The sequence below is a fragment of the Acipenser ruthenus genome, chromosome 1 (assembly GCF_902713425.1).
Source record: "Acipenser ruthenus chromosome 1, fAciRut3.2 maternal haplotype, whole genome shotgun sequence".
Taxonomy (NCBI): domain Eukaryota; kingdom Metazoa; phylum Chordata; class Actinopteri; order Acipenseriformes; family Acipenseridae; genus Acipenser; species Acipenser ruthenus.
In genome coordinates, this window is record NC_081189.1 from 21938832 (window position 1) to 21957116 (window position 18285).

At 35.9% G+C, this 18285-nt stretch overlaps 1 protein-coding gene across 1 annotated transcript in view; it reads left to right on the forward strand.

Annotated features, from left to right (window-relative positions):
- The window catches only part of LOC131736818 (contactin-associated protein-like 5), a 113185-nt gene that overhangs the window by 86130 nt on the left and 8770 nt on the right, over nucleotides 1-18285 (forward strand). Inside the window, exons 16-21 of the mRNA XM_059021998.1 lie at nucleotides 1732-1902; nucleotides 6684-6902; nucleotides 9827-10066; nucleotides 10348-10572; nucleotides 12596-12729; nucleotides 12985-13072. Of these exons, the coding sequence (XP_058877981.1) occupies nucleotides 1732-1902; nucleotides 6684-6902; nucleotides 9827-10066; nucleotides 10348-10572; nucleotides 12596-12729; nucleotides 12985-13072 (1077 nt within the window). The remainder of the gene's footprint in view (nucleotides 1-1731; nucleotides 1903-6683; nucleotides 6903-9826; nucleotides 10067-10347; nucleotides 10573-12595; nucleotides 12730-12984; nucleotides 13073-18285) is intronic.

An 18285-nucleotide genomic window follows, 5' to 3' on the forward strand; every position in this document is an offset into this window, starting at 1 on the left:
TAATGTTAAAACCATGTTTTGTAGCATAACGTCCTTCACCACTCAGACCAAGGTTTGTGCCTGGTATAAGTTATAGAGATGAAAATGTGGAATTAAAAAGTACATATTTAGCTAAGCACACAGTATTAGCATACATGACTCAGAAGAATTCATTGAAATGTTATCTCCTGGATTCTGTCGATAAACTCCACAAACCATGCCCAGAAATAAGAAAGCACAAAAATTAAGGAACGTCACACTTAAATAAAAAAGTGGCCAATGTTAAACTGATGGGGCAGTGTGTATTGCAGGATTTTGTTTTTTATTCAGCATTGTTATTTAGTTGAATGTATTGTTATACTGTACAGTAGAGGTCTTCAGGGGTCCAAGTTAATCAACCCGACCTGACCACGAACCGACAATCATTTACCCGACCCGACCCAATGTAAAATTCTTGTTATTAGACCCGGATCCAACCCAGCCCGAAAAAAAGTGGAGCGCTTTTCTTTTCCCCAGCTTTGTATATGCACTGACTAGATACAGTATTAAAGCAGTGGGTTTTTTTTTTGCTAAACTACAGACAGTGTTTATTTCAATCATGAACCTACACAGAGGACAGTAAAATGAAATATATAAGATGCTTGTGTAAAAGATACAAAGATAAATACAGTATCTGAAAAACAAATGAACCGAAGTACGATCTCGTAAATGAGTGATTTTGTTACAAACTTAACACAAGAGCAAATCCAATTGAGATGTCAAATTTGTTTTCCTTCTTTGTCCACAATAACAACAAATGATTCCCACACCGCAGACTTGCATTTTTCTGTGAGCTTTTGTTCATGGAATTTGTTTTTCTTAAGTTTTTCTTTCACATCCTTCATAAACAAATCCATTACTCCGACTTTTAAGAATGATCTAAAAGAAGCACCTTCAATATGGGTCACGTGTCTGCTGCTGCTCTCTGGAAGCCATGTCATGTGCTACTGGGGGAAGCCAATCCACGCAACAGGAATTATAAATAATGATTTTTAGTACCAAAGAGAGCCTCTTTAGTAGTAATCGACAGTTTTTGTATTACTGAGTAAACAAAAACCCGACCCAAGTGGTGCATGACAATTCTTCCCCCGAAAACCTGTTAGGTACAGGTTGGGTCTCGGGTCCTCGGGTCCGGGTAGACCCGTGAAGACCTCTACTGTACAGTCCACATTATCATTAACAAATAACCAGACATGTTTAATAGTTAATAAAAAAAAATCTAAAATATTTTGTATTTATGTCTATTTTTTTAATGGATTATATTCTGCTCATATTTAAAGGGGTTTAAAAGAAGAAAAAATCCTGGGCCCAGAGATTGAGTCGCACTTTGTCAGGTCATCATGAATATATGAGAGTTCTGTATACATTTTTATATGACTGTGCAGTTGGCCAAGTAGTAATATACAGTGTATACTTGATGTATATCAATACAAACTCCATTCCACAATTGTGGATGGGACTCAAAAGGATGTTGTGCAATTCAGGATCTGAGCTCTGTGAAAGAATCCACTGTGACTATTCACAAAGAATTCAGTTATTATGGCTTTGTTTATTGAATTAAAGTCTGATATTTATACAAATGTTCTACACTGTTGATCAATTTTTTTTAATATATATTTTCAAAGTTTTGTTAATAGGGCCTTAATTCATTTTTTGTGTTGTTGTCGTTGTTCTTCTTATTCTTCCTCTTCTTCTTCTTCTTGTGCTACACAGAGCACTTTTGGAATGCAGCCTCCTTCAATACAGAAACCTCCTACCTGCACTTCCCAACATTCCATGGTGAACTAAGTGCAGACATATCATTCTTATTCAAAACCACAGCTTCATCTGGTGTGTTTCTGGAAAATCTTGGAATTAAAGATTTTATTAGGATTGAACTCAAATGTAAGTAAATGGTTAATAGTTTTTATTTTTTTAGCATGATCATTCACATTATATTTATAATTACTGTTGCTTTTAGTTTCCTTATTGTTTTTACAAATAATAAAACATTGAATATGTAAGACCAAAAAGTACATTTTAAACACAGTAATCCGTCACGTATCCGCCCGTCACATATCCGCCATGATCAACCTCTTCAGCAATGTTTATTATTGAACAGACAAGATTAGTTCAGATATTGTTGATCCTACCAAAGTTTCCGTACACTGTGTTGTATGTGCTCCGTGCGCTGCCAATGCTGGTAGTGTCATGTGAGCTGTTCAGTGTGTTGATATGTAAATAAATCCTGTTCGCCTGCGGGGCTTATCAACTTCAACCTCCGTCTCGATCTCCTGCCTGTCATTCAGCAGTGAATGCACACACACACGGCAGACGGCTACTCTGTGACAAGCATTAATAAATACCCTGTATCTTTCTAAACAAGGGATTTAATAAAAGCTGACTCTCAAAACAATAATTCTGTGAATGTAGTAATTGTCACCGCAGTCGGATATGCAACAGATTACTGTATAGTACTCCAAACAAAACAGTAATGTACACAAAAAATGTGTTTGGAAAATTATGAAAAGGATTAGGCCTTTAGAAAGAAAAATGCTCTCAATAGCATCACAAATTTCTTTAGCCTGGTGTTGATAGTTACTGCAGGACAATAGTTCCATAAAATGTATCTGCCATGCAGGGCCAGTGTCAGAACCCGGGAAACCCGGGCAAACGCCCAGGGCTCTGGCGCCAGAAATACACATACAGAAATAAAATTGCAAATATGAATAAATGTACTATTTCTGTGCCAGCTATCCTACTCAAATAGTCTTTAGGGCAAGAAATGCTTATTTTGCACTAAACTAAACTAAACTAAACCGTATGCATTCTTAGTCTCGACTCTTCTCACTCTCTATTAGCTTCAGTCCTCCTCATGTCATCGTAAAGCCAAAAGCTATTGGCTGATCTCAACATACATTAAAGACATTCTATAATTGGCACATTTGCTTTCCAACAATCCAACTTTCATTTCACAAGCGTTTTGTCGAGCCTCATTATCATAACGTCTATTACTATCATAGCACCAATTATAATTATACGATTTTAAACGATCAAAAATGAAACCTGCCATACCTCCACATAAAAACAAACACAAATTTGGATGTCAAAAATGGAAGGAAAAGACAACAAAAAAAGACAATAAAAAAAACTGCAATAAGCAAATTTTATATGTGCATTAAAAAAATATTATTTCTGTAAAGTGTGTGTTCTGTTTTGTGTTAATTGTGTACTAAGCTAGGCTACAGTAAAAACAGGAAAATGTGCTAAAATCATTTAGTTTTAATTAAAAAAAATATTTTAATATTTTCACACTGTACAGAAATGTGTAAAATGCAGCAGCATGCTTTATTTTGTGTTACCGGTAGGCTAAAATAAAAAGAAAGTGTGCTATAGGTATTCATTTGATTTTAATACTGTATAGGCCTACTGTACAGATTTATTACCAAATGTTTTTTTTTTTTTTCTCTTATAAATCGGACAACTCGTGCCTCCCTCAAGACATGTCTGGTTTAGCGAGGGACTACTGATTATGAAAACCTTTTTGATAGAAAAATATTTTTGATTTGGGGGTGAAGGTGGGGGGTGAGGGGGCGGGGGGCAGTGGAGGTCCATTGCCTAGGGCCCACAAAAACCTGGCACCAGGCCTGCTGCCATGCACATCTATTCATTTGAATAGCTTGTGCCAGTCAACTGTTTGTCACTCAGGTAGTCCTCTACAGTATGAACATCTCCAGGCTTGTAAAACTTTACTTGAAGCATGTACTGTAAATGCACACTTGTTATGTATGAACTCACCAATGAGAAACTACTGGCCACAAATATTATTATTATTATTTTCAATTTTGAGAGATCAGACTAGATCAAATAGGCAAATTCAAACTGTATACTTATATATATATACTGTAACGTCCATAAATGTATCCTGCTTAAAAACAACCTACAACAAGCTTAAAAATCAGACATGTCTGGTAATCAGTCTTGAATCTTTATTCAAGAGCTGCTATCTGTGTAAAAATAAATAGGCATGACATTCTAAAGGTGTGTTCTGTCTAAGTGTCTCTTCTGTATTTCTAATAGAAAGAAAACTTAGCATATATTACTGTAGTTGAGTAGCGCATTATAATAACCAATAAACAATTACCACTAACTACCATTGTTGTAAGACAGATGCCTTTTAACAAGGGAGCGGTATAAAGTCATTTTTGCCTGGGTCATGTGAAGAGTGACCCACAAATAGATCACTTTAAAAAACATTTTTGGTACAGTGGCTCAGTTTTTCAAAATAAACTTTAAATAATAACAACAATTGGGATCCATGTACTATACAGCAAAGAGTGGTTAACTGGGAAACTTAACAGCAATGGTGGAGACATATGTTTCACAGAACATGAAAAGGACTATAGTTATTTTCCATAGACTTTTGTGTAAACTGGTGACAGAACAGAACATTGCGTCCTTTGTCAACAAATTTGATGGGAAGGAGTCCAATGCACATATGCTCGCACTGACATGATGGCCATGGGGCTGCAAGGTTAGTTTGAATAAAAGAACAGCCTGTGTGTGCATGGACCTGAGGCCCAGGAAATAAATCTGGAGTTTTGCTGCAGGGGCATTGGGAATCCAGAATTCACTGAAGCCTGATATACACAAGCAAAAAACTGACAACGGGTTTGCTGTTGCTTAACGTGCCACACACAATTTTAAGATGGTGCCAGTTTGCAGTAAACATGTTTCAGCAGCTGCTATAGTAATTGGAATCATTTTGAAAGTACATCAATGTAAAAAATAAATATTTGCTAATTACTTATATTTGTCGTCTTTTTTATATTTTAATAACAGTTGCATTATAACTAAAACAAGTTCACCTCAGACGCAGATGACGCTGAACAGCAGTTTTAAACCCGGAGAGGCTTGACAATGACACAGTGGAATCCAGAAGGGCATTCCACTACCCCAAGGCTGCGCCAAAGAAAGAATAACGAGACAACTGAAGGCAATGTCATTGGCTGAGCATGCACAGGCACATAGAAAAATGAATTGCTGAAAATAGAGCAGTGGTCTATTCTACCAACTCGATTGCCAATCGAAAATTTGTTGAAACTCGAGTTGTAGTAACAGACGGTCAATTTTTATTGTCAGTTATAGTTGGCTTTGAGGTGCACTTACAGGTTAGTTATGTCCAACAAGACATAATTTTGACCTTAAAACAACAGATTTTCTTATATCTTATCCACATTGCTCATTATGGATATCTGAATTTCAATAAATCATGCAAAATAACATGTTACATGTTTCAGTTTTTGATTATTTTTAAATAACTGCAGTTTTATGTTTTTTTACTTATCATTGTCTTAATTAGTATTATGTTTTCTGTTAATAAAATAGTTAGAGAATAGATGTAGGCGGATAGGTGACACAAGCAACCGCTGACGTGCAGCAGATCACGTAAAGCAGTATCCAGCAGGAGTTATACACAGCGATGGAGATAAACTCTTCTGTACGTCCTGCAACGTTACTGTAGATCACTACCAAGAATCAGCTGCTGACAGGCATTTAGATTCAAGTATTCACCGAAAGAGCAGAAATGCAGAGCAGTACTGCGACTGCTTTACTTGCAAAGAAACAATAAACTGTGACTTCCATGTTCTAAACGTCCACTGACAACCGTGAAGCACGAAACACATTAAATTTTGACCTGACAGAGGCATTTGTTTGCACAAATATCCCGCTTGAAAAATTGGACAACCAAAAGTTACGTAAATTCTTCAGACTGAGTGTAGCAAATGGTGGAGTGATTCCTTCATCAGCCCAGCTGAGACATGAATATTGACCTAAAGTTGCCGAGTATCACAAGCAGGAGATTATGGGATTGGTAAAACAGTGGTCTCTGACAAGTCGACTGATGCCCAAGATCAGTATTAGTTACACATTGTATTTGTTTTGCAAGACCTAAATGGTGAACATGCATCTGACATACTAGAACTGAAAGCTGTCCTTGCAGATACATTTTACCTACAGGCTGTTAATTACAACACCGTTTCACAAGCTATTGTAATGTGCTTGAATAACTTTGACGTTGATTTTGATGATGTCAATGCATTTATATCTATATTTGATGTTTTAAAAAAATAATAATAATCTGAACACATAATTTATAAAATAGTTCCATGCAAATCCTGCGAAATACGATACTTTACCTGTGATACTGCCATGAATTTTAAAGAAAATTCTGTGATTTTCACAGGGCCTTATGTATAATGTATGACATTATAATCTTTATTTCCAAGCACTTTTATCAAACCTTTATCAGAGTTTTAATTTTAGATACTATATTTAATATAGGAATAAATGCAGACAAAAACACATGCTATAACTGACTGAAGGCAGAATATCAATAAAGAAATTAGCTTTCATTTTTCTGGCTTCGCGATGTCAAAGTGGCAATTGTACTGATAATTCTAAATGTACAACCTTAAGCAGATCATTGAGTTTGTTTTCTAGCCTTAATAGTGAGTTTATAAAGCCTCTGATTGGCACAGTGTGATGTATTATTCAACAAGCATTTTGTTTAGTAAACTAAAAAAAACACATAAAGATCATTGATTGTGTATGGCTGGATAGTTTTGAAGATAAACACTAAATTACATTCATTAGCTGATTAATATAATAATTTTGACTTTTAGCTCCTTCAGAAGTAAATCTTTCGTATGACGTGGGAAACGGTCCCTTTGATGTAACCGTGAAGACGCCTACACGTTTAAATGACAACCAGTGGCATTATGTGAAGGCTGAGCGGAATGTAAAAGAAGCTTCGCTTCAAGTGGATCAGATACCAAGAAGGACTCAGAAAGCTCCCGCTGATGGACACATTCACCTGCAACTCAACAGCCAGTTATTTGTAGGTAAGAAATCATCATTTCCCTTTTAAGCTTATGCAAGATGTGATTGTTGCTGAACCACTGACTTGATATTTGGCAGCCCTCCACCAATAAATTATATTAGAAGCTCCCTCACTGAGTATCTATTCAGCGAGGGAGAATATGCTATAGTACACAGATAGACAGACTACTAACAATCAGGTTAGCAATCAGTAGATCACGATGTTTGAAATTATACACACAACCTTGTCTAAATAAAGGTAAACAGATGTTATTGCTAGATGTTTTTTTTTCTGTATGGATTGAACTGTTATCAAGGTCTGACTGCACTGTTTTATATGGTTCCTCAGCAGTCTTTGGAACTCTCTTCCAATTGCTGTATCCCACCATGAGTCATATGTTTATGTGACTTCATTGATTCTTAGCAATCAGCGAGAATCATGGAGCTAGCTCAAAAAACAATTCCTCTATTTGGCTGTGACACAAATGTACTATTTAATATTAAAAAATAAATAAATAAAAACAATACACTTTTCCCATGAAGTGGGACATTGATGTACTAAATCTGTGTATTACTGTGATATAGTGTTATGAGGTAGACATTCATTTAGGAATCATTTCAAGCTTGAAAGATTCACTGACAATTGACAATAAAGCACCATTTATCACTTGGATTTATTTAACCATTAACCCCCCTCGCTGAATGCACACATTTTAAAGATGGCTTGAGTTTGGTAAATATGGTGAATATTGCGTGAATTAAAATTCAGATACAGTGTTTGGAGTGGTTGTTGGTTACCTCATTCTGAATGTATCATTATTTAGTGTTTGTGCAAAACTAAACAATAATGTAAATGGATAGAGTCACAAAATTCATTAAAGCCCTTCTTATCATATGCCTTTTGGGTTTTCCAAAGCATATTTTTTTTCCTTAAAACAATGGACAATCCCAAGAAGAAAAACAACTCACAAACACTAATCTGTTGAGCGGAGTTTCACCTAATTTAATGGGCAAATCATATCATTACATTACACAAAAGGCAAGAAAAGATATAACCAAATTGTGATGTAGTCATAGACTCTTTCGTTTGGGGAAGCTATTCCACACTTTCCCCCCTTGCATTTATTGAACCCAACAATGTACAGTAAGATACACACACATTATATATATATATATATATATATATATATATATATATATATATATATATATATATATATATATATATATATATAATTAAGACTTGCATTATTTTTTATTACTCTGTTACAAGTGAGTCTGAATACTACGTTTCATTCATTGTGTTGAGTTTGAAAAATAGTTGGACTGACGGACACAAATAAAAGCTGTAAACCGGATTCATTCTCCTGCGTCTTTTTGAGAACTTGTACTGTATAATAATCTGTAGCACAAACCAGACCCCGAAACCACTCAGGGATGCTACATATATATTTGACATTGTTTTTTTCCCCCAACATAAGGCGGCCAAATAAATGAAGTTTAACACAGCACTAGCTTGTACTTTAAAACATGTTATGCCTATTTAAGCAAATTAGAAAAACAGTCAGGATGACAAGCTGCACTGTTTTTTTGTTTTTTTTAACCCTTTAAATCCGTTACCCTGTTCTGCAGCCCTACAGTACCTACACCAATTTCGAACACCATTTCCATCACTTCACACCAATTTAAATCAATCATCAATACTGTCTATTAAGCTTCTAAACACGCACTTACTATAATACTTAAAATCAAGGGGCATTCAACGTATTTCATATTTGCAAAAAAAAATAACTGCGTTCTTACCGTAAACTTTCGAATATCTATATGGGGCTCAGATCGATGGGAAGAATGGACGTTAAACCAGCCAAGCATTGTCTCCAGGAATGACACTGAAATTCACTAAATCCTGTATTTTGGACCTTGGTGATACTGCAACAGGGCCGTCATGGCCTTGTTTACCTGTGTATCTGAAAACTGTCTTTGGTAAGCAAAACCATTCATTTTCATCAGAATATTAAAATACGTTTTCATGTTTAGCGTACATTAAAGCAGGCAGATGCAGTTTTCTGCTTTCCTTGCATACACTTTTTCAGAAGTTAAAAAGACCCAACTTTCACTGAAAATGGATTGAAGGACTGAAAAAATCTAAAGAAAAAACTTCAGAAACATTCATAATCTGGCAACACCAACAGTGTTCTGAAAAGTGGCATTTGTTCAAACAGTCGAAGGAAGTATGTTCTGACTGTAGCGTCACAGTTATCAAATTCTCGCAAAGCGGTGGTGCGTGAAAACGGACATTATATGCTACGAAAATATTTTGCCAAAAGTTCTGTAAAATCAGATTTGGATCAAGCTGTTTGTATAAATAACAACAATTTGATTAAATGTTGAAATTGTGAAGAGGATGTTCCAGGCAAGGGAATGAGCGAAAAGGATTCCGAGTTTTCGTCCGCTGCCTCCTGCAGCGGTATGGGGGGCTCAGATCGGCGGGATGAATTGACATTAAACCAGCCAAGCATTGTCTCCTACAATGACATTGAAATGTAAATAAATCCTGTACCTTGATATCCCAGCTGCCCTATAGCAGTCTGGTGTTTGCACAGTAGGAAAATGAGAAATATGTTTGTTAGACCTGCTTTGCGTGCTTGTATGAAAAAAAAAAAATCGATCTTCTCTGACAAATATTTTTTGTGTTGGTCAGAACAATTTCTTGTGAGGGTTTTGGCAGTTTATTTTGGGGAGGCTTAGCCTCCCCAAGCCACTTATACACGCCGCCTGTGGATGTAGTCACTTTGTGTCCTCTACAAACAAACATCTGCGGCTTTGTATGGCTCACAATATCAGAGAAGGTCCATAACAAAAGTCCATGCAATCTAATGTATTTAAGTGAAGTGTAATTCTCTGCACTCAAAAGATAACTCACGTAATGATGTTGATTTCCTTGCAGGAGGCACTGCTTCTAGGCAAAAAGGATTTCTTGGATGTATCCGTTCATTGCAGTTAAATGGAATAACACTTGACCTTGAAGAGAGAGCCAAGATTACCCCTGGTGTGAAACCTGGTTGTCCAGGACATTGCAGCAGCTATGGTAGTCTTTGTCACAACAAAGGAAAATGCATTGAGAAATACAATGGCTTCTCATGTGATTGTAGTTACTCAGCTTTCACAGGGCCATTTTGCAAGAAAGGTAACAAAACACTTTAAATATATATATATATATATATATATATATATATATATATATATATATATATATATATATATATATATATACTGCACATGTAACTTTAATTTTGTAGTATTCCTATGTATTATCTAATAATTGGAAACAAAAAATTAAAAATACTAAAATCCATCACCTCATTTTCAAGATAATTTGTTCATAAAAACATCTGATGTATAGTGTTTCTTTTTCGAAAGGTTTTCTTAAAATGAATAACTTTTCTGTGTTTGTTTCTGTGTTTCCAGAGGTCGCTGCATACTTTAAGAGTGGAACATCTGTCATGTATACATTTAAGGAGCCTCATGAGATTAATACAAACTCGAGTGCTCAGTCATCTTCCATTTACTCTGATGTAACACTTAGAAGTGAGAAGATTTATTTTAGCTTCCGTACAACTCAGACACCAAGCTTACTATTATATGTAAGCTCCTATTACAAGGAATATCTGGCAGTTACACTGAATAAAAATGGTGAGTTCATTTATTTTTTGTAGAAAAATAGAAAGATGCCATACATAATGATCCCAAACCAGTATGTGTGTGGTGCAGGGAGAGCAAAAAGGAAGCATTTACAGACTACATGCCATCTTGTTCAGGTTATGCATGGAGAACTATTAATTTCTATTCTACCAAATCATATTGATATACTTCATTACCAGTGGTCATCTGGAGTCTGTAAGTGCCTAAAGCAAGATGCTGCAGTATCATTAACCACACATCTTTCAAAGTCTAAAATGTGCAGGTTTGTGTGGCTTTTCCAGATCACATTATTCAAGGGTTTGAAATGAAGTAAAATGTGTTCATTGGGCAGACAATTTCTTTTGTGCCAGTAAACATTACATCATAGGAATAACTTCTTACACAATCTCAGCATGTATTGGGACCCTAATCTGCTATAAAACAAAGCTCTCTCTGAGGCTTTGAAAGATGAATGGTGCCTGATACCTCCAGGGATATTCAAACATCTAGCAGAATCCATGCGGAGGGGTGACGGCTATAAATGGAAAAAAATGCAAGAAGGTATGAACATGGTGGCAGATAAAGGCCAGCTTGCTTGACAGTTGCACTCTACATGCACCCATGACTTACCAATTAGGGGATAAGCACACTACCATTCTGAAATCTCTTCTGGCATATCAAAGGACTCTGCACTTTCTGTGGCAGCTGTCAGGATTTAATTCATGAGCATTGTTTTATTTGACTCCCAATTCTGTGAGAAAAAAAAATGCTCACTCAAATGTGACAGGCAATGAAATTAACAATTCCTTTTACAGGAAACAATAAAACTATGTGATTGTAAAGTCTGAGTTGGTTAAGCAAACTTTGATTGATTGCAGGAGTATCTTTCTTCTTGCAGGTGTACTCTTGAACCAGTAATTATGTTAACTTGTTCAATTGCTCTGCTGCCAGGGAATACAGAACTACAAGAAGAAAACAATGTATTTGTTTTCTCCAAAACGTAGCATATTAAATGTTTGTCCAATCAAGCTCATGATTTGCATTTTTTTTAAATGTTATACTGTGATAAGCTATTCCTTCTGCACAATGATTGTTATTGTCTGATATACAGTACAGTGTTTTCTTCTTCTTAAAGGCTTCTTAAAAACAGCAGCCTTGGATGTCAAACCTCCTCTTAGGGAATACAATAGTTTGGCTGAACATGTTTGAAACCGTGGGGAATAAAATATTGAACATCATTTCTTACAATTTCAGTTATTGCTCAACATGGCCATTCATTCCCATGTTTTTATTAATGAACTTATTGCATTGATAACATAGGAGGTACGGGTATGTAATGCTCTGATTAGTTCATAAACAAGATTATTTTATTTAAGAACCCATATTAAACTATTCAGTCATATGCTGTTACTGCTCATTACCTAAGTACAACCATTCCCAGTCCCATATTTAAAAAAAAAAGTGTTCACTTCTTTTCTATATATTATGTCTGTTTAATAATCATTTAACGTGAAAGGTACTGTATGACTACGACATAACAGAGCGTTATCATCGGCTCAGGCACATAAACCAAAGTTGATAGTAACCAAGAATTGACCTTAACCAAGGTTATCTTAACTGGGCTTCAAATATTTTGTATTTGATTTGAAAATAAATAAAGCCGTTCAACTTTAAATTACAAAAAGAAAAAAAAATGCTCTGTGGACCATGGACCATTTCATTTGTTGCTTGTAGTTAATACAAGCTAACAGAAACATAAAATATGCACCAAATACGATGATGAATAACCTCACAATAAATGTGTTTTTGTGTTTTGTGTTGCCTTCATATGAATTGCAGGACAAAAAGTATTGTTTATAAAAAGTGCATGTGTCCTCTGTTTCATTAAATTACTCAATATTTAAACTGTGCAGTGTGTCCTGATGTATGTCTGTATGATATACATATCTGAGGGGTAGGAACAGGAACTACATATCATTAAAATAGTGTTACAGTATTACTTGTCCAATACTTGTCTGCTCTGTTCTGTTCTTAGGCCATTTACAAATCAAGTATAAGCTTCATAATAACAAAGCTCCAGACATTTTCAGGATAAATTTCCGAAACCTGGCAAATGGACACCCTCACGAAGTTGAAATTGATAGGGAAGGAGACAAGCTTTCTGTACAGGTAACACATTGTATTGTACTATTGCATACTCTTTTTTGCTAACGATTTAATGAGTTAATGGGTGCTTACTGTTTCTTATTGGTAATGCCTTGATATTGAGAAACCCCCCTACAATTAATGATGAAGAGTGGGTTTATTCAAAATAATATGAATACTAGAGTTGTCAAACAACCAATCAAGTTATTAATATGCACTGTTAAGTTTTTTTTTTAATTAATAGGCGCTGAATGTTTTGTTTTTGTTTGTTTTTTTCAGATTGACCAGCATCCCAGAGAAGAATTTAGTCTATCATCTGATTTTGAGTTTAATGCCATCAAATCTATCATCCTTGGAAAAATCTTTGGTAAGTAAATCTACAGTTGTTATAGTTCTTAGAAACCAACTGCTCTTGTCTGTTTCATCAGTGAGAAACACATCTACTGTAGAAGTACAGTGGGTTTGGTGGAAAACTTCCACCACACCACAACAGATCTGTGGTGCCTCGAGGCGTGGCACATATACCACGGTAACCCTGCGGCGCAGCTGGAAGTGAGCATCAGTACTTTCCTTTTTCAGCAGGGTGTTTACCACTTTCCTCAAGGTGATTTCTGCTTAGGATTTGCTTGATACTCCCCTCCCTCCCTTGGGTACTGTATTTTTAAAATTCATTACTGGTCGACAACCAGACTATTGTTTACAGTATGTAGTTTAGCAGTATGAATACTTCAATATAAGACTATAGTTTGGGCACAATTCAAATATTTTAATTAACTGGGATTGGCAATGTATATTATACGTTTGAGCAACAACTGCAGCTAACGTGTAGCAATATTTATTTTGATTTGAGTAACACATCTGTAATATACAGTATTTCAACCCAAATCAAATTATTTCTGAATGTTACATTAACTTACAGTATTTCCCCCATATGCCTTTCCAAAAAGAGAGGTTAATTTAATTGTACTCTAAAGTTTAGTCCAATTTTACTAATTGTATACAAGTGTTGATATACATAATGTTTATATTAACATTTAGTTCAGGTCTGTATCAAAGTAAAGTAAAGGAATGGAAACCTCTCACACAGAAGTACAAATAATGTATGTTACAAAACTCAATATTCTTAAGTCTCTTTGAAAATATCAGTAGTATTTTTATGTAGTGTGGCATAGCGGATCTCAGCCTGGAAGAAATGTGTTGGGGGTTGGCAGGGATAGGGTTAATTTGTTTTCCTGCTAGAGAAGTGTGGGAGTGTGGCTGTGTTCGCACAGCCACATGTGTAATTATTTGTCATTAAAGTTAATTGTCACATACCTATAGCAGGTATTCAAAACTGGATCAAATGTTTGTTCTAGGCAGTCTCTAGTCTGTGTGAAGAGAGAGGCTGTCATTGTGAAGAGACCTGTGTGGTTTAAAAAAAAAAAAAAAAAAAGTGTTTTTGTCATAATGTTTGTGTTTGGTGACTGGTAAACAGCTTAGCTGTACAGTTTTTTAGTTTAGGAACTGTGCAAAGTTTAGTTAGAACTCCATGTGTGGGGCTCCCGAGTGGCGCATCCAGTAAAGGCTCCACGTGGAGTGCAGGATGCGCTCTAGACGTCACGAGTTCGAGTCCAGGCTATTCCTTTGCCGACAGAGGACGGGAGCTTCCAGGGGGCAGCGCTGCCCAGGGGGAGGGAGGGTTAGGTCGGCCAGGGTGTCCTCGGCTCACCGCGCACCAGCAACCCCTGTAGTCTGGCCAGGCGCCTGCGGGTTTGCCTGTAACTGCCCGAGAGCTGCGTTGTCCTCTGACGCTGTAGCTCTTGGGTGGCTGTATGGTGAGTCCGCAGTGTGAAAAAAAGCGTGAGTCGGCTGAAGGCACACGCTTCGGAGGACAGCGTGTGTTCGTCTTCGCCCTCCCGAGTCAGCGCTGGGGTCGGTGAGCTGAGCCTAAAAATAATTGGCCATTTCCAAATTGGGGAGAAAATAATACAAATAATTGGCCATTTCCAAATTGGGGAGAAAATAATAAAAATAATTGGCAACGACTAAATTTTTTTTAAAAAAGAACTCTATGTGTGAGTTAGGTTTTTGTTTTGTTTTTATTTTATTCCTTTAATTTAATAAAATGGCATGAAAGTGCTTTAAAAACTTCAATTTCTGACTCTGGGTCTGCTTCAAAAGGGCTATCGGACCTTTATTACAAGTGAAGTCTTTCACAGTAACAATAATCTAGTAAAAACACGTGGAGAAATTTACATTATTTCCATATTTTAATTGACAGTGTGAGTCATTTATCAAGTTTATTGTACCTTATACAGTATGTTCCAATTAGGACACAAAAAGTTGTAGTTATGTCAAAATGTCGAAAGAGTAGTTGCAGATTGGAGAAACTGTCTGAAAATGATTTGCCACAAAAAGATATTTTGCTTGAAGCTCTTTGTGTTATTTGTAATATGTTCACAACGGATTGGGCATGTTACAGCAAACATTATTGTCATTGTTTTGAGGTTTGTTTAAAATTGATCACTTAAGACCAAACAAAGTCAAAATTTCTACTAAAGTACAGGAGATATCCTGATAACTTATGAAAAATACAATTAGTTATTTTTCAAATGGGGGATGGGGGGGATATGAATCTTGTATGAGTCTACTTAACAAAATAAGATTAAACCATTTTGATGTATGTAATGCCAGAATACTTCCACCGGAATGAAAGGGCCTGTGACAGTTTCTGCAATGTAAATTTAGCCCAGTCTATTATTCATTATAAAGGCTGCTTATCAGCAGACAAAACACTGAACCATGAATCAAGGTAATCGGACTCTGCCTTAATGGCATTTTTTAAATAGTTCTTGTTGTGTTCACTGTTCTCTTTTCAGCATTTATTTGAAGTATAGAAACACTATGCAATGCCTTTTTCATACCACACCTATTCTGTGTGTAACAGGTGGCAGAGCCTGAAGGTAAAGTTAACAGAAATGGACTCCTAAATTGACATCTTGCTGCGTCTGTAGCAAAGCTTAATACTTATGAATCCTTTTTTAACCCTATTATTAATACTTCTGAATCATTTGTTAACCCTATTAGGCATTAATATAAATAGTCCTGGTTATTAAATAAACAAGAACAGCATTCAAACATAAAAATAATAATAATAATAATAATAATAATAATAATAATAATAATAATAATAATAATAATAATCAGCTTGATGTTGTTGAAACAGGAAAGATACCCATTGCTGAGTTGCTAGTGACATGTTTAAGAAGCTGAAAAGTGAAAATGATTGATTTAAATAACAGTGCTGATGTCACAGTCGGTTTCTACTGGCTGATAACGGTCTGATATTATTATTATTATGATTGTGATACATTGTGTGTTGTTCATTAAGATTAAAATCTCCTTTTCCCTGACAGGGATTGTAATGTCAATATGACCTGTGACAGCGATTAGTTTAGGCTGCTGCAGAACAATGTTTAAATGTTTTTGATTAAAAATAAATAAATAAATAAATAGGTAGGGGTGAAGGGAAACAATGATCCTGTTTATTATATTCTGCCAACAAGCAGATTAATGTGAATGGATATATCAAGTAATATTCCTCATATCAAATAGGCCCTCACAGTACACCGGGGACACATTAAGATATCGCATCGGGAGTGACAAGCTCCAAAACAAAATGTTACATTTTCATGAGATAAGGGCACAAATAACAGCTGAAGTGCAGTAAAGATGTAAGAAAAGTTGAACCTGGTGATCCCGATAATAGCCTCATAATTTCCCTTGTGAGTTTCATAGCTTTGAAAGACAGAGTGGGGGCACCAGCCACTGGAGTGTGGTTCCGGAATAGCTGGAACTCATACAGTTCAAAAGGCACAAATGAAGTAACTATAGGTAGGGATAACTGAGTACTAAGTACAAAGTGATTTATGAGATGCTTGTTAAACCACTGGGATTTAATTCAAGAAAAAGGGAGATGTATCTGTGGTAACGTGGAAATAGCACAGAAAAAAAATAGATCTACGGGATTGATTATACAGGAAATACTGTGGAAAATGTGAAGTTTTGTTCATGAAAAGACAGCGAAATAATAACAAATCTGAAGGCATTATACTCTCAGCACATTGGTATTTGGCAATTTAACTACAACAATTGTATTATTGCAAAAACTATTTCAGTAGTGTCCCTGTAAATATCTGTGGGAGCAGACTTTTTTTGTTTGTTTGCTTTTGAAAAGATGTGATTTTTACTTGAGCCACATACCAGTATCATAGAAATGTTCTAAAATGCTATACAGTATACGGTAATATAACATTTTTCTTGTTTCCTGTTCTGTCACTGTTGCTTGCTTTTCTGCTGAGGAAACTGCAGTGGAATTCAGCTTTTTCTTTTTCTCTATATGTGACAAGTCTTCTAAATGGCAACTGCATGTAGCTTTCCATTTATGATCCACAACAGTACTGGATGTAGAACAACACATAATTATTATTATTATTATTTATTTCTTAGCAAACGCCCTTATCCAGGGCGACTTACAATTGTTACAAGATATCACTTTTTTTTACATACAATTACCCATTTATACAGTTGGGTTTTTACTGGAGCAATCTAGGTAAAGTACAGCAGTGTCCCCCACCTGGGACCGAACCCACGACCCTCCGGTCAAGTCCAGAGCCCTAACCACTACTCCACACTGCTGCCCGGTATCACCAGCCACATGAAATGTCCCGTTTTTGTAGAGCAATTTCCGATCTTTTGTACAGCTGCTGTCTTTTTCATTGAAGACATTTTAAAAAACGTGTACAGCTGTATGCAATGTGTTTAATCATTTACAGGAAGCAAACTAAACTGGCTGCCGTTTTCCTAAATGTGACAAGTAGTGCTAAAAAATATGTTTACAATATTCTTTCAGAAATGAGGATTTTCACAGGGAACTACATATTACACAGCATTGGGTACATTTCTTTGGAATTGTGTGATTTGTGATAACTGTGAAAAAAATACCACCTTTACTATAATAATTTTATTGGTTGATGTACAAATACAAAGTATGGAAGGGAAAATAACAACTGTAGGCATTGCAAAGGTTAAATGAAACTATGTATATTACTTGTATGGTATAAAATTGAATCGTTATGATGGAATAACGCAGCACTTAAAAGAAAAGAAAAGGTACCTTCAGTGTGTTCATCCTCTGTGAGGGTTTGGCCTGAGGCAACAGACATGTATTTATTATTATTTATTGGGGGACATGTATCAAGACTGACCAACACAGTGCTAAATTGGCGGAGAGTAAAGTATCGCTCTGCCGCAGCACAAATTTTACCACATCCAGAATGTATTTACTGGCTTAAAATTAATGAGGCACGGCTTAAAACTGGCATATTTAAGTGTGAAAAATTCTGCTGCATCGGTGTCCCGCAAAATGGGCTACTGGTAGCACAGATTAACAGACTAATCTGAAAAATAGTGTCTCCCCTCCAAATGGGCTACCTCAGTTGAACAATAGGTAGGGCATTTGGAGAGGCAATGACCCATGCTGACCATGGAAGACAAGCTTAACATGACCAATAAGTCGCCACCAGTTCCATCAAAACATCA